The sequence below is a fragment of the Podarcis tiliguerta genome (assembly GCF_965153285.1).
Source record: "Podarcis tiliguerta genome assembly, chromosome: 2".
Taxonomy (NCBI): Eukaryota; Metazoa; Chordata; class Lepidosauria; order Squamata; family Lacertidae; genus Podarcis; species Podarcis tiliguerta.
The window spans coordinates 21001649-21025863 of record NC_139535.1 but is presented as its reverse complement, the minus strand read 5'-3'; the positions used below and the strand labels follow the sequence as shown (position 1 = coordinate 21025863).

The 24215-nt window shown below is 44.8% G+C and overlaps 1 protein-coding gene across 1 annotated transcript; it reads left to right on the top strand.

Moving 5' to 3' along the window:
* The first annotated feature begins 366 nt into the window (after positions 1–366).
* LOC310670756 (monoacylglycerol lipase ABHD6-like) lies at positions 367–23593 on the top strand. The gene is made up of 8 exons (XM_083426486.1): positions 367–512; positions 10590–10746; positions 12606–12719; positions 13828–13960; positions 15179–15339; positions 16493–16547; positions 19702–19802; positions 21259–23593. Exons 1-8 carry the CDS (start codon positions 391–393, stop codon positions 21433–21435), a joined length of 1020 nt encoding a protein of 339 aa, XP_083282612.1. The 5' UTR covers positions 367–390; the 3' UTR covers positions 21436–23593.
* Positions 23594–24215: the final 622 nt, after the last annotated feature.

The window sequence follows — 24215 nt, the reverse complement described above, 5'->3', positions numbered from 1 at the left end:
AGAGTGAGAGAAACTGATAGGAGGAATCAGATAGACAGTTGGGATAATCAGTTAGCAGTTATTAGGAAAGGTATAAGCCGGTATAGAAACTAAGATTAAGAAACTGACAAGAAAAATTATCTGAAACCGGAATTAGCCAATCACATGAGGCCCATTGTGTAAATAATGTATATAAAGCAGACATTCTGGGGGAACTCCCATTCCTCCTCACCACTATGAGCTGAATAAAGAATCCACTCTCGACTCCGAGTATATTACATTAACCTTAATATTACATGCCCTGTCCTCTTCCCCTTTCATCATAACACTTGGCTTTAGTCCTTTTTATCTTTGATGATGATTATTATTATTTTTACTTTTCAGGTAGAGGAGAAACTTAATATCACAAACATGGATTTTGTTCTGATCAAGATATTCTTGATAGTCATAGTTTTCATTGTGGGGATCTTATTGACGGCTTTTCTCGCAATATACTTCCGAAGGCCTTCACTATTGATCAAGATAGCGATACGGTAAGTATATTTCTTGGAAAATGTACAGGATGCAATTTGGAGAGGGGTGCAAACAGGTGCCCCCACCATAGCTGTCAACCGTCCCTTATTTGGCAGGAAAGTCCCTTACCCCAGCACCGTGTCCCACTGCTGTCCCTTATTGATGATATCCCTTAAATTTCCCAGGTTTCATTTTTTATATATATATATATAATATTTTATTGGGTTTTACAATAGATACAAAACAACAATAGGTAAAAAACAACACAACAAAAAAGGAAAAAATAGGAAAATACGACAACATACAAACACAAAACAGCAAAGCATAAAAAAGAAAAAGAAAAATATTAAAAACAGTTTTTGTCTCCTTGTATTCTTTGCATTAACTTATTTCTCCGACTTCCCCAGACCTCCCTTCTCTGTATTCCAGATCATATATTCTGTCAGCAAATTCCTTCCCTCTGACATATTTTAATTTTATGATAATCTTAATATCTTAATATAATTGCGTTTCCTTATATCTGAAAATATTAGATCTTTTTCTTTACACTTTTTTACTAATAACCTTTTACATTCAATCTGGTGTCATCAAACATTCATTATCTTATAATGTTTCTGTAGATAGTCTTTTAATTTCCTCCAATCTTCCTTCACCGTCTCTTCTCCCTGGTCTCTGATTCTGCCAGTCATTTCTGTCAATTCCATGTAGTCGATAACTTTCATCTGCCATTCTTCCAGCGTGGGTAACTCCTGTGTCTTCCAATACTGTGCGATGAGTATTCTTGCTGCTGTTGTGGCGTAGATAAAGAATGTCCTATCCTTCTTGTGCACCTGTTGGCTGACCATGCCCAGGAGAAAGGCCTCTGGTTTCTTTGGGAAGATGTATTTAAACACTTTTTTCAGTTCATTATAAATCATCTCCCAGAAGGTCTTAATCCTTGGGCACGTCCACCAGATGTGAAAGAATGTACCTTCAACCTCTTTACATTTCCAGCATTTATTATCAGGCAAATGATAGATTTTTGCTAGCTTGACTGGTGTCATGTACCACCTGTATATCATTTTCATAATATTCTCTCTTAAGGCATTAGATGCCGTGAATTTCATACCAGTGGTCCATAACCGTTCCCAGTCAGCTAGCATTATATTGTGACCAACATCTTGTGCCCACAATCATTGCAGATTTCACTTCCTCATCCTGTGTATTCCATTTCAACAGCAAGTTATACATTCTTGACAAGATCTTAGTTTTGGGTTCTAACAATTCTGTTTCCAGTTTTGATTTTTCCACCTGGAAGCCAATTTTTCTGTCCATTTTATAAGCCTCCATTATCTGGTGGTAATGAAGCCAATCACGGACTCTATTTTTTTAATTTGTCAAAACTCTGTAATTTCAATTTTTCTCCATCTTGTTCTAAAATCTCCCAATATTTTGGCCAATTGGCCTCCATATTGAGTTTTTTTAGTGCTTTTGCTTCCATTGGGGACACCCAAAATTTTCCAGGTTTCAAAGGAAGCAGCTCCTCTCCCTCCCTCCCTCCCTGCCGGCCAGGGAGGAGGGAGGCTTCAACTGTGTTGCTTGGCTGCGTTGCTCACCCAATAAGGAGTCTAAGAACGACTGGGGGGTGGAGCTTGCATGCCTTGTGCCGATCAAATCGGCTGCGTTGCCTGGGGACTCGCCTTTGCTCAGCGCTTCCCAGCGGAGAGGTGACAGTGGTTTTCCTTGCTGCGCCCCCTTTGCCGGGTTGCTGCGCTGTGGGAACCACCGCTTGAGGCTTCGTTTGGCTGCCAGCTGAGCTTTCTGCCTTTGGCTTGGAGGGGCTCAGAAGTTGAACATACCTGTGCTTGAAAAATCCCTTATTTTGGCTGGTGATCCCTTATTTTTGAGGCTGCTGGTCCCTTATTTTCAAATCTGTAAGTTGACAGCTATGGCCCCCACAGCAGGCTCACTTGCGCCTGGCACAGCTCCATGGGACCCGAGGGAGGAGTCACTTCTGACCTGACGGCGGAGAGGAGGAGAGTCAGCGGCAGCTCTGCTGCCGGGTCTGGCCAGAGCAGGAGGAGAGTGGGCAGCCACTTCCCTGACCCTCTCCTAACCCTGAACTGTGACACCGGAGGGCGGCCTCTGCGCCCCCCCCCCAAGGGCATGCCCTGCATCCCCGCCCCAGGCAGCATGGGCATATGCTCTGCCGCTAGCAGCAAGGTCAGTTACGGAGTTCACCCAAACCAGAGAAGAAGTCAAGTTACATGACATAAGAGTGATGCTGAGGGTAGGCCTGGATTTAGGTTTGATGAGGCCCGAAGCTACTGAAGGTAGCTCTCTCTGAGGAGAGCATTACACAAGCAGGGACTAACGACAGGGAGTAACTAAGAAGAAGAAGAAGGAGAGTTTGGATTTGATATCCCGCTTTATCACTACCCGAAGGAGTCTCAAAGTGGCTAACATTCAACTTTCCCTTCCTCCCCCACAACAAACACTCTGTGAGGTGAGTGGGGCTGAGAGACTTCAAAGAAGTGTGACTGGCCCAAGGTCACCCAGCAGCTGCATGTGGAGGAGCGGGGAAGCGAACCCAGTTCACCAGATTACGAGTCTATTGCTCTTAACCACTACACCACATTGGGACGCGGGTGGCGCTGTGGGTTAAAGCCTCAGTGCCTAGGGCTTGCCGATCGAAAGGTCGGCGGTTCAAATCCCCGCGGCGGGGTGCGCTCCCACTGTTCGGTCCCAGCGCCTGCCAACCTAGCAGTTCGAAAGCACCCCTGGGTGCAAGTAGATAAATAGGGACCGCTTACTAGCGAGAAGGTAAACGGCGTTTCCGTGTGCGGCTCTGGCTCGCCAGAGCAGCGATGTCACGCTGGCCACGTGACCCGGAAGTGTCTTCGGACAGCGCTGGTCCTTGGCCTCTTTGAGTGAGATGGGCGCACAACCCTAGAGTCTGTCAAGACTGGCCCGTACGGGCAGGGGTACCTTTACCTTTACCTTACCTTACACTGGCTCTCATCACCTCCATTGGTCCCATCACCTCCTGGCAAATCGAAGGGGAAGAAATGGAGGCAGTGAGAGATTTTACTTTCTTGGGCTCCATGATCACTGCAGGTGGTGACAGCAGTCACGAAATTAAAGGAAGCCTCCTTCTTGGGAGAAAAGCAATGACAAACCTAGACAGCATCTTAAAAAGCAGAGACATCAGCTTGCCAACAAAGGTCCGTATAGTTAAAGCTATGGTTTTCCCAGCAGTGATGAATGGAAGTGAGAGCTGGACCATAAAGGCTGATCGTCGAAGAATTGATGCTTTTGAATTATGGTGCTGAAGGAGACTCTTGAGTGTCCCATGGACTGCAAGAAGATCAAACCTATCCATTCTTAAGGAAATCAGCCCTGAGTGCTCACTGGAAGGATAGATCCTGAAGCTGAGGCTCCAATACTTTGGCCACCTCATGAGAAGAGAAGACTCCCTGGAAAAGACCCTGATGTTGGGAAAGATGGAGGGCACAAGGAGAAGGGGATGACAGAGGACGAGATGGTGGGACAGTGTTCTCGAAGCTACGAACATGAGTCTGACCAAACTGCAGGAGGCAGTGGAAGACAGGAGTGCCTGGCGTGCTCTGGTCCAGGGGGTCACAAAGAGTCAGACACAACTAAACAACAACAGAAACAACCACCACAGGAAAGGCCTGCTGGGAAAAGGGGGGGAAGGACTGGAAACTGTATTGCCTGCGTAAGAAAGAGCTGACTGTGGGGGAACCACCGCCCGGCGCGCCCGGCGCGCCCAGAACCACCGCCCGGCGCGCCCGGCTCTGATCTGTCAATCTGAAAACACAGGGTAAAGGAGGGACTGCGGAGAGAGACTCTGAGATTTTAAGCTCTGCAAACTGGATTATACTGTTAAAAGCTGAGACTGTTTAAGTCTTGTTACTGGGAGGAATTAGCTGCAAAGTTGCTGGGAAGGAGAAGGAGAAGACGGGAGCCATTGTTCCCAGGGGCTATTGTATCCCCCTGGTGGACATAAGGATTGTTACAAAGACTGATACAAAGAAACAGAAAGCAACTGGGAATTTTCCACTGTTTGGTTTTAAAATCTGACAGCTTGCTGCAGCTGGGAAAGTGACTGGGGACTTTCCACTGTTTTGACTTCAAGTCTGACAGCTAGCCTCAGCTGAGAGTGACCTTGAAATAAGTTGCTGTGGTATGGCAAGTGATAAGGGAAAAGTAGACCAGCTGCAGGAGAAGACTACAAGATCTGGGAAAACCTTTTACTCAGGAAGAAGAGCCTCTATACCTGACCCAATTGGAGGTGCATCTGTACAACCTAAACCAAAAGCTATGTCTTCAACTGAGGACCTTTTCAATACAGGATTTGCAAAAATTCAAGAATCATTAAATAAATTGACAGAGGAGGTTGTAGAAACAAACAAAAAGGTGTCAGAGACATCTTCTAAAATAGATCAAAATACAGCTTGTATTAAACAAAATACGAATTTAATTCAGCAATTATTGCAGGAATCATCAAAAACAAGGAAAATTGCAGAAGAAGCTAAAGCAGCTGCAGAGGCCACAGAAGAAAAAATACCACCGATTAACAGGCAACTTGAGGACTATAGAACAAGATTTTCCATGCTTGAATTAAAAGATAAACAAACGAATCTCAGGATCAGATCCTTGCCAGAAATTGAAAAAGAAGGTCTTAAGGAATTTCTTGCACAGGAATTTGCAGATTTCTGGAAACTGGATCTGGATAAAGAAGAAATCAAAATAGTAAGTGCTTTCCGACTGGGTAAAACAAGCAGGAGAATCAAGACAAGAGACTGTTTGGTCACCTTTGGATCTAAAGAGGAGAGAGATAAAATTTTGGGACTACATTTCCAAAGGCCTTTGGAAGTTGGTGAATCAAGAGTGGAATTGTTCAGGGACATCCCCAAACATCTCTTAGACCTCAGATCTAGCTACAGAGACTTGGTCACACAGCTGAGAAAGAACAACATCATCTTTAGGTGGGAGTTCCCTGAAGGGCTTTCGTTTAGTATAAAAGGAAGGAAAATAAAAATAAAATCAGTGGAAGATAAAGACAGATTTTTAAAGGACTACGAGGAGGACTTACAGAAGGAATTCTTTAAAGACCAAGACCCGTCCGATACACAAGAGAGAAAAAGGAGAGATATAGCTAAAGCAATCTTGGATTTGGACAAGACGACACCACCGGGACCAGAAGAGAAAGAAGACACATTGGGAGCTTCTGGAGGAATATAGCAGACCAATTTCAAGATGTCTCTGCAACTATTAAGCTGGAATTGCAACGGTCTAAACGTGGTTTCTAAGAGAAAATCAATTTTTCACATTTTAAAAAAAGAACAATTGGACTTGATTTGTTTACAGGAAACACATGTAACTAGGCTCCATAGAAAAATTCTAATTAATAAAAGACTAGGTCAAGAGTTTATTTCATCGGACAAAGTTAAAAAAAGAGGAGTGGTGGTATATGCAAAAGAGAGCCTAGCACCAAAATTAATTTTTAAAGATGAACAAGGAAGATATTTGGCAATTGAAATTCAACACCATGGACAGAAATATCTGATTGTTGGCGTATACGCACCGAACGAAGGAAAATCGGAATTTTTCAAAAAGTTACATGAGACATTGATGGACTATCTGGAGTACAATGTGATCTTGATGGGAGATATGAATGGAGTTGTTTCTACAAATATGGACAAGGCACAACGGCAGGTAGTCACCAAAGATGGGAGACTACCGAAAACCTTTTTTGAACTGACTGATAACCTGGACTTGGTGGATATCTGGAGAACCAAAAATCCTTTAGAAAGAGAAGGAACCTTCTTTTCTGAAGCCAAAAAGACATGGACAAGAATTGACCAAATCTGGATCACAAGAGGACTGGCACCAAAGACAAAAAAAGTAGAAATCTGCCCAAAGACTTACTCCGACCACAATGCTGTAAAGATGGTAATGAACTTACAACCAACTGGTTCTTTCAGATGGAGGATGAATGACTCTCTGTTTAGAGATGAGGAAATAACCAAGAAGGCCCAGAAAACTCTGAAAGACTATTTTGAGATAAATTTAAACACTACGGTGGAAAAAAGAACTGTATGGGACGCAAGTAAAGCTGTTATGAGAGGATTTTTGATACAACAGAACGCACTCAAGAAGAGATTACAACAGGAAAAAAGAGAAAAGATATTGGAAAAGATTAAGGAAGGTGAAAAAAGACTGAGATCAAATCCAAAATCACAACAAATCTTGAGAGAGATAAAGTTATATCAAGTACAATACATGCAAATGATAAATCAAGAGATTGAATGGAAGGTCAGACAAATGAGACAAAGAACTTTCGAATCAGCAAACAAATGTGGAAAGTTATTGGCATGGCAAATAAAGAAGAGACAGAAAATGAATACAATAACAAATTTAGAAGAGGAAGGAAGAATTATTCAGAACCCAGTGGAAATTAGGAGTGCCTTTCAAAGATACTTTAAACAGCTTTATTCACAACAACCACAGAAGGAAGCAGATATGGAGGAATTCTTGAAAGAAAATGGGCTACCGGAAATATCTCAAGAAAGTAAATTTAAATTGAGCTGCAGGATAACAGAACAAGAGGTAGAGAGCGCCATCCAAAATATGAAACTTGGCAAGTCCCCAGGACCTGATGGGTTGACGGCAAGATATTATAAATCAATGAAAGACTGGCTAATTCAACCCTTGAAGGATATATGTAATGACATATTACAGGGGAAAAGGACACCAGAAACGTGGAAAGAAGCTTTTGTGACTCTCATACCAAAGACAGAATCGGAAAAACACCAACTTAAGAACTATCGGCCTATATCATTACTTAATGTGGATTATAAAATTTTTGCTGACATTTTGGCTAGAAGATTAAAGAGGGTTTTAGCGGAGGAGATTCACAAGGACCAAGCAGGCTTTCTCCCAGGAAGGCACCTATCTGATAATGTAAGGAATATAATTGACATTTTGGAACTTTTACAGGAAAGAATAAACACAAAAGCAGCTTTAGTATTTGTGGACGCGGAGAAAGCCTTTGATAACATTTCTTGGGGTTTTATGAAAAAGAATCTCCATAGTATGGGGGTAGGCCAAGAGTTCGAAAATGGTATAGGTGCAATCTATTCTGAACAAAAAGCAAAATTAATTGTTAACAATGTTTTGACTGAAGAGTTCAGAATAGAAAAAGGAACACGACAAGGTTGTCCTATTTCCCCTCTGCTTTTTATATCGGTCCTGGAGGTGTTGCTGAATACGATTAGAAAGGACCAGATGGTAAGAGGGATACAGGTCGGAGTTAAACAATTTAAATTAAGAGCATTTGCAGATGACTTGGTTTTGACATTGCAGGAGCCAGAGTCCAGTGTGAAGAGGGTTTTAGAACTGATTCAAGAGTTTGGTCGATTAGCAGGTTTTAAACTCAACAAAACAAAAACTAAGGTTTTGACAAAGAATCTAACAGAAAAAGAGAAAGAAAGGTTTCAGAATGAGACAGGTTTGACAGTGGTGAAAAAAATGAAATATCTGGGAATTATTATGACCTCAAAAAATGGGAACTTATATAAGGATAACTACGAAAAATGCTGGATGGAGATAAAAAAAGATCTAGATATATGGTCTAATCTAAAACTCTCACTGTTAGGTCGTATTGCTGTGATAAAGATGAATGTATTGCCAAAAATGTTATTTTTGTTCCAGACACTGCAGATTATTGATAAAATGGACTGTTTCAAGAAGTGGCAGAAAGATATATCCAGATTTGTCTGGCAGGGCAAAAAGCCAAGAATAAAATTTAAAATATTAACAGATGCAAAGGAAAGAGGAGGCTTTGCCCTGCCAGACTTGAAACTTTACTATGAAGCAGCAGCTTTTTGCTGGCTGAAAGAATGGCTACTTCTTGAAAATACAGATATACTGGACTTAGAAGGATTCAATAATGCGTTTGGGTGGCATGCTTACTTATGGTATGACAAGGTTAAAGTTCACAGAATGTTTAAGATTCACATTGTCAGGAAAGCATTGTTTAATGTATGGACTAGATATAAGGATTTCTTTGAAAACAAGACTCCAAGGTGGTTATCTCCGATGGAAGCAAAAGCAGTCAAAAAACTCAATATGGAGGCCAATTGGCCAAAATATTGGGAGATACTAGAACAAGATGGAGATAAATTGAAACTGCAGAGTTTTGACAAATTAAAAAGTAAAGTCCGTGATTGGCTCCACTATCATCAGATAATGGAGGCATATAAATTGGATAGAAAAATTGGCTTCCAGGTGGAAAAATCAAAATTGGAAACAGAATTGCTAGAACCCAAAACTAAGGTATTGTCAAGAATGTATAATCTGCTGCTGAAATGGAATACACAGGATGAGGAAGTGAAATCAGTAATGATTAAATGGGCACAAGATGTGGGTCACAACATAATGCTAGCCGACTGGGAACGGTTATGGACCACTGGGCTAAAGTTTACGGCATGTAATGCCCTAAGAGAAAATATTATGAAAATGATATACAGATGGTACATAACACCAGTCAAACTAGCAAAAATTTATCATATGCCCGATAACAAATGTTGGAAATGTAAAGAAACTGAAGGTACCTTTTTTCATCTCTGGTGGACATGCCCAAGGATTAAGACCTTTTGGGAGATGATCTATAATGAACTGAAGAAAGTATTTAAATATACATTCCCAAAGAAACCGGAGGCCTTTCTCCTGGGCATGTTCAACCAAGAGGTACGTATGAAAGACAGGATATTTTTTATGTACGCCACAACAGCAGCAAGAATACTTATTGCAAAGTATTGGAAGACACAAGAATTACCCACGCTGGAGGAATGGCAGATGAAAGTCATGGACTATATGGAATCCGCAGAAATGACTGGCAGAATCAGAGACCAGGGTGAAGAGACGGTGGAGGAAGATTGGAAGAAATTTAAAGACTATTTACAGAAACACTACAAGATTAATGAATGTTAAAATAACATCAGATTGAATGTAGAAGGTTATTGGAGTAAAATTTTAAGGATCAGAAGACCCAACATTCTAAGTTCTAAGCATTGAATAAGCTATATTAAGACATTCAAATCAGAAAAGAGGTTAATTATGACAGAGGGAAGGGATTTGTTGTTTAATTGTATGAATTGGAATACAGGGAAGGGAGACTCGGGGAAGTCAGAGAAACAAGTTAATGCAAGATTAATATGAAGATAAGATTGTTTTTATTTCTGTTTTTTGTAGTATGTTATGTTTGTGTAATTCTGTATGTTTTTGGTGTATTGTTTGTTGCTTTGTTTTGCTTTGTTGTCTTTTATGCAAAAACGAATAAAATATTTATAAAAAAAAAAAAAAAAAAAACCAGGAAAGGCCTGCTCTTGTGTTGCTGTCTTCTAAAGGCTTCTGGTAGAGGAGGCAGACAAAGAAGGACCTCAAATGATAATTGCAGGGTTCAGGTTGCTTCATATGGAGAGAGGCAGTCCAAGCAAAATCTACAGTAGCATACTAAAAAAAGGCCATAAAATGCCCTGAAGCAAAACAATCACAGCAGGAATCACAACACAGGATGGCAGGAAGATAATCTTTCCCAAATGATTGAAGGATCAAATTGCACCCAGAACATTTCGTGGCAGCTTACGCAGATGATCTATGATCTATAAAGGGGCCCTTTATATGTCCAGCTGTCTTTTGTCAACAACAAATTGTCTGTTTTTTTGTGTTGAATATATGGTAATTTATAGACCTAATAGGTCTATACCTATGCAATGCAAAACACTGTTGCTGTATGTAGGTTTTATTTTATTTGTTTTTTATCTTATATTTTGGAAATGTACATCCAGTTTATTTTTTCCTTTAATTTTTTGGGGGGACCCCCAAGAGAGTGGGGCCCTAAGCTATAGCTTGTTTAGTTTATACGTAAATCCGACACTGGCTGAGGGCAGCATGCAGGCTGCAACGTCTGTCTTAAAGCAAAGGATCGGGCAATGATAAATGACCTCTACAAAACCATCGCGTTGATTGCCTGCAAAACATCCTTCCTGTGCATTATCTCCTTTATCTTCCTCTCTCTTTACTTGTAGGTTCAAACGCTGGCAGACCGGGGTAGAGGTAAAATATGCCACCTTCAAGGACTATCGGTTCTGTTACTTCTGCCGTGGAAAGCCTGGACCCCAACCAGCCATGCTGATGCTTCATGGGTTCTCTATCAGCAAAGACATGTGGTTAGGCACAGTTGAAGTATGTTCCCATTTGCTGTTCAGGGCCTGGGACCTCCTCCTCCTCCTCTTCCTCCGCCTCCTCCTCCTTTTATTTATACCCTGCCCATGTGAGGAACGGCTAAGGGAGCTGTGCATGTTTAGCCTGGAGAAGAGGAGGTTAAGGGGTGATATGATAGCCATGTTCAAATATATAAAAGGATGTCACATAGAGGAGGGAGAAAGGTTGTTTTCTGCTGCTCCAGAGAAGCAGACACGGAGCAATGGATCCAAACTACAAGAAAGAAGATTCCACCTAAACATTAGGAAGAACTTCCTGACAGTAAGAGCTGTTCGACAGTGGAATTTGCTGCCAAGGAGTGTGGTGGAGTCTCCTTCTTTGGAGGTCTTTAAGCAGAGGCTTGACAACCATATGTCAGGAGTGCTCTGATGGTGCTTCCTGCTTGGCAGGGGGTTGGACTCGATGGCCCTTGTGGTCTATTCCAACTCTATGATTCTATGATTCTATGTGGCTGGTTTTCCCCAACCACTCTGGGTGGCTTACAGTAAATAAAAATATTGTAAAACATTAGATATTAAAAATTTCCCGATACAGGGTTGCCTTCAGGTGTCTTCTAAAAGTCAGGTAGTTGTTTATTTCCTTGACATCTGATGGGAGGGCGTTCAACAGGGTGGGCGCCACTACCGAGAAGGCCCCCTGCCTGGTTCCCTGTAGCTTTGCTTCTCGCAATGAGGGAACCGCCAGAAGGCCCTCGGCGCTGGACCTCAGCGTCCGGGCAGAACGATGGGGGTGGAGACGCTCCTTCAGGCATACTAGACCGAAGGCGTTTAGGGCTTTTAAGGTCAGCACCAACACTTTGAATTGTGCTCGGAAACGTACTGGGAGCCAATGTAGGTCTTTCAGGACCAGTGTTATATGGCCTCGGCGGCTGCTCCCAGTCACCAGTCTTGCTGCTGCAGATCAGGGCTTCAGGATCCTGCCCCACTAAAAGAGGCCACAATGCCACCCTTCAAATTACGGGTCAATAGCCTAGGCAAAGGGGACGCGGGTGGCGCTCAGCACCTAGGGCTTGCCGATCGAAAGGTCAGCGGTTCGAATCCCCGCGGCGGGGTGCGCTCCTGTTGTTCGGTCCCAGCGTCTGCCAACCTAGCAGTTCGAAAGCACTCTCGGGTCCAAGTAGATAAATAGGGACCGCTTACCAGCGGGAAGGTAAACGGCGTTTCCGTGTGCGGCTCTGGCTCACCAGAGCAGCGATGTCACGCTGGCCACGTGACCCGGAAGTGTCTCCGGACAGCGCTGGCCCCCGGCCTCTTGAGTGAGATGGGCGCACAACCCTAGAGTCTGTCAAGACTGGCCCGTACGGGCAGGGGTACCTTTACCTTTAGCCTAGGCAAAGAGAAAAGACAGTGCAGAAATGACTTCCAGTATATGGTGAGAGAAATGCTCAGAACCAGCCCTTACACGAGAACCTGTGCAGTTCTCTTCCTTGCCGTCTGCAAACCTGTGAAAACACAACCCTCTCACATGAGCAGTTTTCAAGACAAAGGCTCCCCAGATGTTTTGCCAGTGTGGTGTAGTGGTTAAGAGCAGTAGTCTCCTAATCTGGTGAACCGGGTTCGCGTCTCCGCTCCTCCACATGCAGCTGCTGGGTGACCTTGGGCCAATCACACTTCCTTGAAGTCTCTCAGCCCCACTCACCTCACAGAGTGTTTGTTGTGGGGGAGGAAGGGAAAGGAGAATGTTAGCCGCTTTGAGACTCCTTAAAGGGAGTGAAAGGCGGGATATCAAATCCAAACTCTTCTTCTTCTTCTTGAATTCTCACTTATCAAGGCAAATTGCTTCGATTGTTTAGTTTCTTTCCTGGTTCCATCTTTCCACAGTTCTTTCCCAAGGATCTCCACTTCATCTGCCTTGACATGCCTGGTCATGGCGAAAGCACTCACTTGCAGGGAGAGAGCTACACAGCAGCTGCTCAGGTGGAAAGGGTACACCAGGTAAGTCTTTGCCCTTAGCTGTACACAGGTGCACAGCCCCTTGAAGGCTGGCAAGTGAGAGGTTCTGGTAAAAATGCCTGCCTTCTTTTTATTTGCTGGAGGGGGAACCAGTTTCTGCATCACTGTAGTGTCAAAATTAAGATTACTGCTGCCAAATTAACTTTCATCTGTTGGTGAAACCATTTACATGCACTATTCATTGCAGCTTTGCCACTTTAACTCACCAGTTGGTTGATTCCCCCCCCCCCCCAAGAGAAACCAGTAGGGCGCGATCTGGCTCTGGGCCCTGGTGGTCTACCTGAACCAGGGGTCAGCAAAGTTTTTGAGGTTTGGGCCATTTCACAGTCTCGCAGACGCCACGGTGGGCTGGAGGGTGTGAGTGCGCGCGCACACACACACATGCATGCGCAAACGCTATTTCCAGTGCCGAGGAGGCGTGCGCAGCTTCCCATAGGCTGCAGGAGCTTTCTGCAGCCAATGGGAAGGTGGTCAGCGTCACGGAAGGCGGTCCCTTCTCTGCTCTGCGCCTGGGATATCTGGGGAGCAAGCAGAATTGCGCAGCAGCCCTTTTGAGTGCCACCACTTCCGCTCTCCCTTTGGCATCCTGGGAAAAGCAGTACAGTGGTACTTCAGGTTACATACGCTTCAGGTTACAGACTCCGCTAACCCAGAAATAATACCTCGGGTTAAGAACTTTACCTCAGGATGAGAACAGAAATCGTGTGGCGGCAGCAGGAGGCCCCATTAGCTAAAGTGGTGCTTCAGGTTAAGAACAGTTTCAGGTTAAGAACAGACCTCCGGAACGAATTAAGTACTTAACCTGAGATACCACTGTAGAAACATGAATCTGACCAAACTGCGGGTGGCAGTGGAAGACAGGAGTGCCTGGCGTGCTCTGGTCCATGGGGTCACGAAGAGTCGGACACGACTGAATGACTAAACAACAACAACCACTGTAGAGGCAACAGTAGGATCTCCCACGCTTTCCCAACCCATCTTATGTCACCTAGAATCTGTGACAAGAGCCCCAAGTCTTCTTGGGAGTACCTACAAAGAGTACTGGAGAGCTGGAAAAGAGCACAACATGTGCCCGTGTGTCTTCTTTCAGTTTGTTGAGTGCACTGGTCTGAACCAAAAGCCTTTCCACCTGGTTGGCATGTCCATGGGTGGAATGATTGCTGGTGCTTATGCTGCTTGGTATCCATCTGAGGTCTGCTGCTTATCCCTCATGTGCCCAGCAGGTGAGTGTGCGCTGCTTATCCCTCCTTTGCCCATCAAGTCTAACACTGCAAAGAAATCCCACTGAATTCAAGGTGATTTATATCTGATTAGGTAAGCCTATGGTTGTGCCATAAGGTTGCAATCCTATACAGTGTTACCTCGGGTTACATACACTTCAGGTTACATACGCTTCAGGTTACAGACTCCGCTAACCCAGAAATAGTACCTCAGCTTAAGAACTTTGCTTCAGGATGAGAACAGAAATCATGCTCCGGCGGCGCAGCAACAGCAGAAGGCCCCATCAGCTAAAGTGGTGCTTCAGGTTGAGAACAGTTTCAGGTTAAGAACAGACTTCCAGAACGAATTAAGTACTTAACCTGAGGTACCACTGTACACACTTTCCCGAGAGTAAGTCCTATAGAGTTCAGAGGAACCATTTCTGAGTAAACGTGCATAGGATTGCATTTGGGGTATTGTTTAGCTTCTTCCTTTTTTGTTATTTTTGCCCTCATTGTCTAAATTGTTTTTATGAGTTTCAGTTAACAAGGCTCGAGGATGTGGGCACAGTGCTTGGATCAGTCAGGGTGACCCCTTGCCCATCATGGCTGATAAAAACTAGCAGGGAGAGAACAGCTGGCTGTGGCAAGGAAGTATACCTGAATGAGCGCTTCCATCCCCATCATTCAGCCCGGACACTGAGGTCCAGTGCTGAGGGACCTCTAGCAGTTCCCTCACTGCGAGAAGTGAGGTTACAGGGAACCAGGCAGAGGGCCTTCTCAGTGGTGGCGCCTGCCCTGTGGAACGCCCTCCCATTAGATGTCAAGGAAATAAACAACTACCTGACTTTTAGAAGACATCTGAAGGCAGCCCTGTATGGGGAAGTTTTTAATGTTTGACATTTTATTATGTTTTTATATGTGTTGGAAGCCATGCAGAGTGGCTGGAGAAAACCAGCCAGATGGGTAGGGTATGTATGTATGTATGTATGTATGTATGTATGTATAAATGCCTCCTTGCGAGGAGGGTGGTCTTTGCCTGCTTGAAGGAGGTTGTAGGAAAACCACTCCTCAAGAAACCCTCCCCGAATCAGGAAAATTTGGAAAAGCCAGTTGCTAATCTCCCTTCCTTGGGCAAAGTTCTTGAGCGGGTGGTCGTGGACCAGATCCGGGATCTCAGTCTCGCCTTCTGGATTTGTTCGCCAGCAAATTCAGCCGTGTGCTTTATCTCCCGAACCTTAGGTCTGCGGCATCACACAGAGAACGAGGTTGCCAAGCAATTGAATGAGCTGAGTAAGACTAAGGGCTTGAGCAAGATACCTTGCCTTCCTTCGACTGTAAAGGAGGTAGAAGAAACCGTGGCACTCTCCCTGTACCACGTTCCCAAAAATGTAAACAAACAGGTAAACAAGCAGCCGTCTGCAGTTGGTAGTTCTCTGAGCTAAATATCTCTGCAGCCCTTTCTCCCTTCCCTGAACTGTTTTGTTGGCATAGTCAGAAAAGCCACAGGCTGAAATCCAAAAGGCCCTGGAAGGGTGACCAGGGGGCGCGTGCTGAGACTGTTGGCATTTGAGTTAAATGCAAAGCAGAAGCCAAACTGAATACAGAGTCCCTGCTGGCGGAGCATGCTTCACCCTGGATACCATCACACTTAGACTCCAGGTTTTCGTAAATAAGAAAGCTAACGTTTACTGTTGCTCACTGGAAGGACAGATCATGAAGCTGAGGCTCCAATACTTTGGCCACCTCATGAGAAGAAAAGACTCCCTGGAAAAGACCCTGATGTTGGGAAAGATGGAGGGCACAAGGAGAAGGGGACGACAGAGGACGAGATAGTTGGAGAGTGTTCTCGAAGCTACCAGCATGAGTTTGACCAAACTGCGGGAGGCAGTGGAAGACAGGAGTGCCTGGCGTGCTCTGGTCCATGGGGTCACGAAGAGTCGGACACGACTAAACGACTAAACAACAACAACAACGTTTACTGTTGGAAATACACGTTTGCTAGAATAAGGATCTTAGATGGAGATCTCCCAAGTATGTCTGCTATCATTAAGGAGGCCTGGAGAAGGAGGAAAGGAAGGAGGAATTGAGGTCAGCAACCCTAAGATTATCAGTCTAACATTGAAGGAAGATCATCATGTCAGGTGAAGGAAGACAGGTCTAGGAAGCTTGGAGGTTTTTCTGGCTGGGGCTGATAGATGTTGAATTCTCAACCCCTGATTTACACACTGCAAGTTCATACTAAGTGAATTATCGTTTAACTGCCTGTCATGTGTGTTAGGTTGTGGGCGAACATATCAGACGACACAGCGATTCTTTCAAAGCAGCTCTTTATTTGTAAGCTGGAACAGGACTGAACTGAGGAGCTCAGTCAGCCTGCTTATATAGAGCTCCATTAGAATGCAACAGTAACCATTTTCTGTAACTAGCCAATCACTGAACGTCACTTTCAATCCTTCATTTGCATAACTACCTACAGTATTCCCCCTGCTGGCCCAGGGGTACATAACAATGTGCTTCCTGTGACTCTGACATCTCTTTGTTTTCCCTCCATAGTTCATGCAGGGATTTCTGGACTATCAGATTCCACATTATGCAATATTAAAAAAATGTAAGTGCAACAGTGACCAAAAAAAGGCTTCTAGTGAGATAACTCCAAATATGCAATTGCAGCCAGTCACAGCTCTTTGACTTGCATACCTGACTGGCACACATGTTGATGTTTCTCATATTCACATCTTAAAAGTAATTTCACATAACTAAACAGCGAAGCCTCCTCAGAGACTTCTTCCCACTATTAGAGAAATACTATGTTATCTTCAGCTCTGTTGTCGTGAATGAATCACACCAGAAATGATGCCAAAATGGATAGTTTATTGGTTCAGAATAACCATCTCCACAACTCATAACACTTGTCCATAAAGCCAGTGTGGTGTAGTGGTTAAGAGCGGTGGACCCATAATCTGGTGAACCGGGTTTGATTCCCCGCTCTTCCACATGCAGCTGCTGGGTGACCTTGGGCCAGTCACACTTGAAGTTTCGCAGCCCCACTCACCTCACAGAGTGTTTGTTGTGGGGGAGGAAGGGAAAGGAGACTGTTAGCCACTTTGAGACTCCTTCGGGAAGTGATAAAGCGGGATATCAAATCCAAACTCTCTCTCTCTAACTTGTTTACAAACAGAGGGACTTCTTGGTAGTGGCGCCCACCCTGTGGAACGCCCTCCCTTCAGATGTGAAGGAAATAAGCAGCTTTCCTATCTTTAAAAGACATCTGAAGGCGGATTTGTTTAGGAAAGTCTTTAATATTTAATATTTAACACTCGATTGGGAGCCGCCCAGAGTGGCTGGGGAAACTTTTTTTTTTTTAATGCAGCTTCGCTCCACGAAAAAAGCAATCGATTTGAAGCACCGCGCCGCTCACCCCACGTCGCTCCGGGTCCCCGAAACCGGGTTTCCCCGCGAGTAGGGGAGGCGCAAAAGGTGCCTGCCGAATCCCAAGTCCACAGGCTTGTCCCACCTGTGGTTTTTAGTGGGTCTCCGCCTCGCCGTGGCGGTCCAGACCCTAGTTTTCGCAGAGCGGATTCCTCTAGATTAGAGGAAATCCACCATTGCTGGAGGCACTAACCCGGAAGTCGAGTGGCTGGGGAAACTCAGCCAGATGGGCGGGGTATAAATTATTATTATTATTATTATTATTATTATTATTATTATCGTTATCTTTAAGTCCTTCTCAGGATGGATTTTAATCAAATTTGAGGAAAAGCTACCCATATTCCCACCCACCATCCCACTTACCTGCTTAGGGTGGTGGGGGCATGCCTGGAATGGAGGTCTCTCTCACACAAACCCTCACCTTTCTCTCTCCTCCGCTTTAAGTTCCACCACAGCAGGAGCAAATCCAGCTTTGGTAGAGTCCTTAGGATCTGATTGGGATGCTGCCCAGGGGCTGGATCTATACTAATCTAAAAAAAACGCTAAGAATTTTTAAATATATAGCTCTCAATGCAAGCTTCCATTGCAGGCTTCCTCAACCTCGGCCCTACAAATGTTTTTGGCCTACAACTCCCATGATCCCTGACTAGCAGGACCAGTGGTCAGGGATGATAGGAATTGTAGTCTCAAAACATCTGGAGGGCTGAGGTTGAGGAAGCCTGGTCCATTGACTGCTGTGCAGCGCCCCCTGGTGTCACATTTATATAATGCATTTATACGGTAACTCACAAATATAGATTAGTCCAAAGTCCCTCTTACGGGTCTGTCTCTGGAGGTAAGCCACTTAGCTGCTCCACTGAGTCTCCTCAAAATGCCCGCTGCCTCCACCTGACTAATAAAGAGGAATGGGACTCTCCTTTTACAATACTACTCAGGTACATCCACCCTGATACATGGGGTGAGAGACATTTACCTGAGAACACACCCAGACCACAGCAAAAACAACTATGTTTAATAATAATAATAATAATTTTTTATTTATATCCTGCCCTCCTCAGCCGAAGCTGGGCTCAGAGCGGCTAACAACAGTAAAAATAACAGCGTTTACATAAAATCACAATCAATTAATTGAAATACATTCTAAAATGAATTCAGAGTCAAATCAATTCAGAGTCAAATTAATGGCAACCATTGGGCTAGAGTTCTATGAGGATTGCAGAAGGAGAGAGGGGGTCAGACTGTGCCCTGGCCAAAGGCCTGGTGGAATAGCTCTGTCTTGTAGGCCCTGCAGAAAGATGTCAAGTCTATAAGGGCTATAACTTCTGGATCCAGCAGCCACTATATACAGAGTCCTTCTAGTTTCCAGACAGCAGTACCATCTCTTTTAGATATATACTGTGCTTTCATGTCTTCCTCATACTCCTCCCTGCCCCACAAGCCTCTCTATCCCCCGCAGTCTGTCATTTTCCAATGGACTCTGTCTCTCTCTGCCTGTCACTCAAACTTCTCCCAACATTCCATTCTGCTGGCCCCTACTGTCCATCATTCTTCTAGCAGCTGTCCTGCCACAGGTGGTTTTCCAGAATTCTGGCATCCAGGACCCTGGAAATCGCTGGCTTCTCAATGTTCCCTGGCACCTTGGCAAAGCCAGGTTTCTTCCGGGTGCTGGCGAAAGCGAGAGGAAGTGGTTACAGTGAGCCGCCCTGCGGCTTACCATGGCATGCGAACTAGGCCAATGGATGCAGTTACCGTATTTTTTGCTCTATAAGACTCACATTTTCCCTCCTAAAAAGTGAGGGGAAGTGTGTGCGCGCCTTATGGAGCGAATGCAGGCTGCGCAGCTATCACAGAAGCCAGAACAGCAAGAGGGACTGCTGCTTTTACTGCGCAGCAATCCATCTTGCTGTTCTGGCTTCTGAGCTTCAGAATATTTTTTTTCTTGTTTTCCTCGTCCAAAAACTAGGTGCGTCTTGTGGCCTGGTGCGTCTTATAGAGCAAAAAATACGGTATCTCTGCAGTATTTGTGGCACACCCTTTCTGAACAGCTTTCGATGTTTAAATAGACATTTTATTCGTTTTATTTTGAAGTGTCAGTCATAATGAGAATGAGAATAAGGACGACGGTTCGCCAGGTTGCGAAACAGGCACACACCTTAGGAAGCAAAGGGTTGGATTCGGCTAAGATATATTCAGAGCAGACCCACTGAAGTCAATGAACCCGAGTTAGTCCATTTCAATGGGTCTGCTCTGAGTAGGACAAGTGTAAGAGGCAATCCTAAAATGTGCAGTGATGACAGAAAGAAGTCTAATTTTGCTTTTTTTTACTGGGAAAGGTTTGCTGGACTGTATCTCTGAGGAGTCCAGGTACACCCTTCATGACAACATGAGCAAGATCAAGGCTCCCACACAGATTATTTGGGGAATGCACGACAAGGTTAGTGTGTGTGTGTGTGTGCGCGCGCGCGCTCTGCTTTCTTTTGCTGTGCTAATGGCTGGGTGCAGATTAAGCCAACAGTCACTTTTAGTCCTAGCTAATATTTTGAATTACTCCATTGTTACTTTGAACCGTTCTGCGAACTGGTATGCTCCTCATTCAGAAAAGCAGCTAGTACATTCCATAAGCAGCTGAAAGGCAAAGTCCCCAGTCCTGGGGAAGAGAGAGGCTCTACAGGGTGGTACCCAGGTATGGTGCAGGTGCTCATTGGCACTGCTATTGACACACATTTCTTGAATGCATGTAGACCCAGCTAGCACTTCCAGAAGAAGCCAGGGCTGGAAAACAAAATTTGAAACGTTGTACAAAGAAACACACACACGCCTTGCAGCTAGAGCCATGTAACAAAAATGAGAGAACTATTCGCCAATGGAAGTTTGTTGGTTCCAGAGGGTGTTGCTGTTGGAAGCTAGGGCAGAGAGAGATGCTTAAGAAAATGTCTGGCTGATGGTGGTTTCAGCCTACCAAGCAGAGATGCAGAGGTCACATTAGAAGTTCTTGTATGGGGTGTGTGGGTGGCGCTGTGGTCTAAACCACTAAGCCTCTTGGGCTTGCCGATCAGAAGGTCGGCGGTTCAAATCCCTGCAATTGTCGGAATCTCCACTACAACCGAGCTACTCCTCCGGTTGAGCCTTCAGAATCTCCTCCAGTGATGATTAACGACCTGAGCCTTTGATAAGGCTCCAGGCACGTTCCCCATTCAGCAGAAGGGACGAGAAATATGAGCTACATTGCCAGGCTTTATTTCTCGCTGTGCAGACAGAAAAGAAATATACATGCTCTCTCTGTGAAAGCAGAGAGCAACTGGAAAACAAAGGAACAGGAAACCAGTAACATCACATCCGTCTCCCGTGAGACTTCCAACAACCTGGAATGGCCGGAATGCAAAACAGAGTCTTGTGACTCCAAGCACTACACAGTGGCAACAAACAGAAACCAACAGCAGTGGGGTGAGCTCCCATTGCTCTGTCCCAGCTTCTGCCAACCTAGCAGTTTGAAAGCACACCAGTGCGAGTAGATAAATAGGCACTGCTGCGGCAGGAAGGTAAATGGCATTTCCATGCACTCTGGTTTCCGTCATGGTGTTCTGTTGCGCCAGAAGCAGTTCAGTAATGCTGGCCACATGACCCAGAAAGCTGTCTGTGGACAAACACTGGCTCCCTTGGCCTGAAAGCGAGATGAGCGCCGCAACCCCAATGTGGTGGAAATGGCAAAGGATTAGTGAGCAGAGTGAGTAGGGACACAGCCTGTAGTTTTAAAATAAAGATAGAGGCGGTCATCTTTATCCCCCCAAGAATGCCTGGGAGCAGTGCTATGTCACTCTGTCCCAGGAATGTGGCTGGGCTGCTGAGAACAATGTGGGCACCAGACATAAATTTCTTTTCGTTTCTTTCAGATCACTGATCCTTCTGGAGGAGAAATTTTAGCTGCCAACATCCCCAACTCCCAACTGCATATGCTGGAGAAATGTGGACACTTCATGATGATGGACAGGCCCCAAAAATCCGCCAAGCTCCTTGTGGAATTCCACCATTCAGTCTGTGGCAAGGTGGAGGCTAAGAAGTCAATATAAGCCTCACTAAGGAGTCAAGCAGATGGAGCATTCGAAGCAACTTTCTTGCTCTTGAAAGAAAAGGGGCCTCAAATGGACACTGTGGATGACTGCCCTGGTCCCCCCCCCCCCCCGCTTATTTGCTTTGCCATATAATATTTGGAAGCTGGGATGATTGGCCTGGCCTCCCACAGCTTCTGACAGAGCTTGGAATTTGTATGTTCAGACTGACTTCTTCCTTTGTGCAATTGTAACCTGCAGTAAGGCCAGGGGTAAGAGGGGTGATGTAGGAAAACAAATAGGGTTTGTCTTTTGCTGCCCAGCTCCCCAAGGGATTGAGTCCCCTAAGTCCATGATCGGTCAGAGATGAAGGATGAAGGCAAGGATCCAAAGAAAGGAAGGGAGATCTAAACAGCTCTGTTTAGGGAAGCTTTTAATATTTGATGAATTATTGTATTTTAATATTTTGCTGGAAGCTGCCCAGGATGGCTGGGGAAACCCAGCCAGATGGGCGGGGTATAAATAATAAATTATTGTTATTATTCTGTGGCAACAGAGTTCCCTCCCCTACTTGCAAGGAGGTAGGAGAGACCCCCAACAAAGGTGTGCAAGTCCCTATAAAGACGTCTGTATAAAGACTTTTGAAATTGCCCACCCCTTAGCTCAAGACCACTCCAAAAACATCAGACATACATCAAAGAAGGAGGCGGGTTTGCACGTTCCTATGACCCTTGGGAGCAAAGCCATCGGGAGTCTCATACTCATAGCAGAGTCACCCAAGACGGTAAGGTCAAAGGGGAGGAGCTAGACAAAGAATGATCCAAGAAGTCCTCAACGGCAGAACAGGCGGATGATAACAAGCGGTATGTTACAACGGCTGTGAAGGCTGCAGTATATAAGAATCTACCGGTTGTCGTGATAGTCGTGCCATCGGAATAGAGCCTTACTGTGAAGACTGTGCATTGGACAGTGTGCACTGATCTACACACATAAAACAAATTCATGCACAAATGTCTTCCAAAAACCCATCCCAAACACAAAAAGTCCCATTGCGATCATCAAATGGTAACGTGAAATCTGGAAGACCCCTAGTCATGAACCGGCCCATGGGTGGTGGATCCAGATCCAGTCGTTCTGACTCAAAAAATGAGGCAGTTGAGTAGCTTGGCAGCTGTATCCATGACTGTGCAGGGCCGTTCACAACATAAAAATACAAGAGAAAAAACACTAAATACATAATGATAAAAAAGAGCAAAGGCAAAACAAACCAATTACCTCCCCCTCAACGTGTCTGAGTCTCTCTCCTATCTCCCCTAAGGCAACTTCTTCCTAAATGCCAAATAATTTCTTTTGCATTCTGTCCCACACAAGTAGCCCTCCAGCCAGAAATTATGAGGGTTGCAGTCACCTAGAAGGCTACAGGTTAACCACCCCTGCCTCTAGGATCTTAACATAAGGATTTGATGGGCAGGCCAAGCTTGACAGGTGAGTGGGGCTCTCCTCCTGTGAATCCCATGTCACGGGGATCTCAGGGGAGCTGCTTTCACCCTGTGCTGGTCACCAGGGCTTCGAAGTGCCAACTCCAAAGTGGGAGCTCTGGTTTGTTAAGGGTGCTGCAAGGAGACCCCCTCTTCCCACTCACAGAACTACAATTCCCAGTATTCCCTGAGGTAAGGGGTTGATTGTTTTGAGACTACAATTCCCATCATCCCTCACCACTGGTCCTGCTAGCTAGGGATCATGGGAGTTGTAGGCCAAAAACATCTGGAGGGCCAAGGTTGAGGAAGCCTGGAATAGGGGGGTCTCCTAACAACTCACAGCACCTTTAACAAACCACAGTTCCCAGGATTCTTTGAGGAGAAGCCATGATGGCTTGTTGTATCCTAGTGCTTTAAATGTCTACAACAGCTGAGGCCTTCCTTGGATAAGCAATGTGTCCTTCCCTTCACAATACCCAGCGACCATTCACACTCCTGATCATCTCAAATCCATTCACAGGCTTATGTCAAAGCTTGTTGGCATAGCTGCCTAGGCCCTATCTGTGACATCTCCACCAATATTGTTCTTGTTGGATGTGTGTCTGCAAATTTAGCCTTTTGAGACCTGGATTATTTCGGATTTAAGGATTATTAGAAGAAAGAAGAAGACTGCCGAACAATAAAAGGGGTGGTGGAGGAAATACTGCCGCAAATTGATTACTGCTACCGCTGACACAATGGTCCTTAGAGTTCTCATTACATTAATGTGATTCTTATCTCGATTTGCTGGACCTTCTGTTTGGCATTTGGGATACAGTCATTAGTTTCTTTCACACCATATTTTTGTACCTAAAAAACTTAAGACAAGCAAAACATGATCGTCCACAAAATAGGTTAGGTCACACCTCGAGGGCAGAAGGTTGGTGGTGAAGTCTGGGTTGGGAACTCGTTGTTTATAGAGATGTGGTGGCAGACAAATATGTTTTTGTGTTAGGCAATATCATCAAAGCATGAGAAAGAATCATAGAATCAGAAGGGGTCGTGAGGGTCATTTTGTCCAATCCCCTGCAATGCAGGAATCTTCCGCCCAACGTAGCTTGAACCCATAGCTCTGAGATTAAGAATCTCATGCCGTACCAACTGATATACCCCTCAGGGCTAAGAAAGCAACGGTGCAATATAATTAGAAACTCTTATATCAGAGGTTTGCAAGGGCTGGGAAGGTTGGGTTTGGCTTGAACTCCACAGTTCGCACATTCAGGGTGTTGTAAACAAAATCTGCCCTTTTCCCCTTATGGGGTATCCAAGAGCCCATATAGAGTC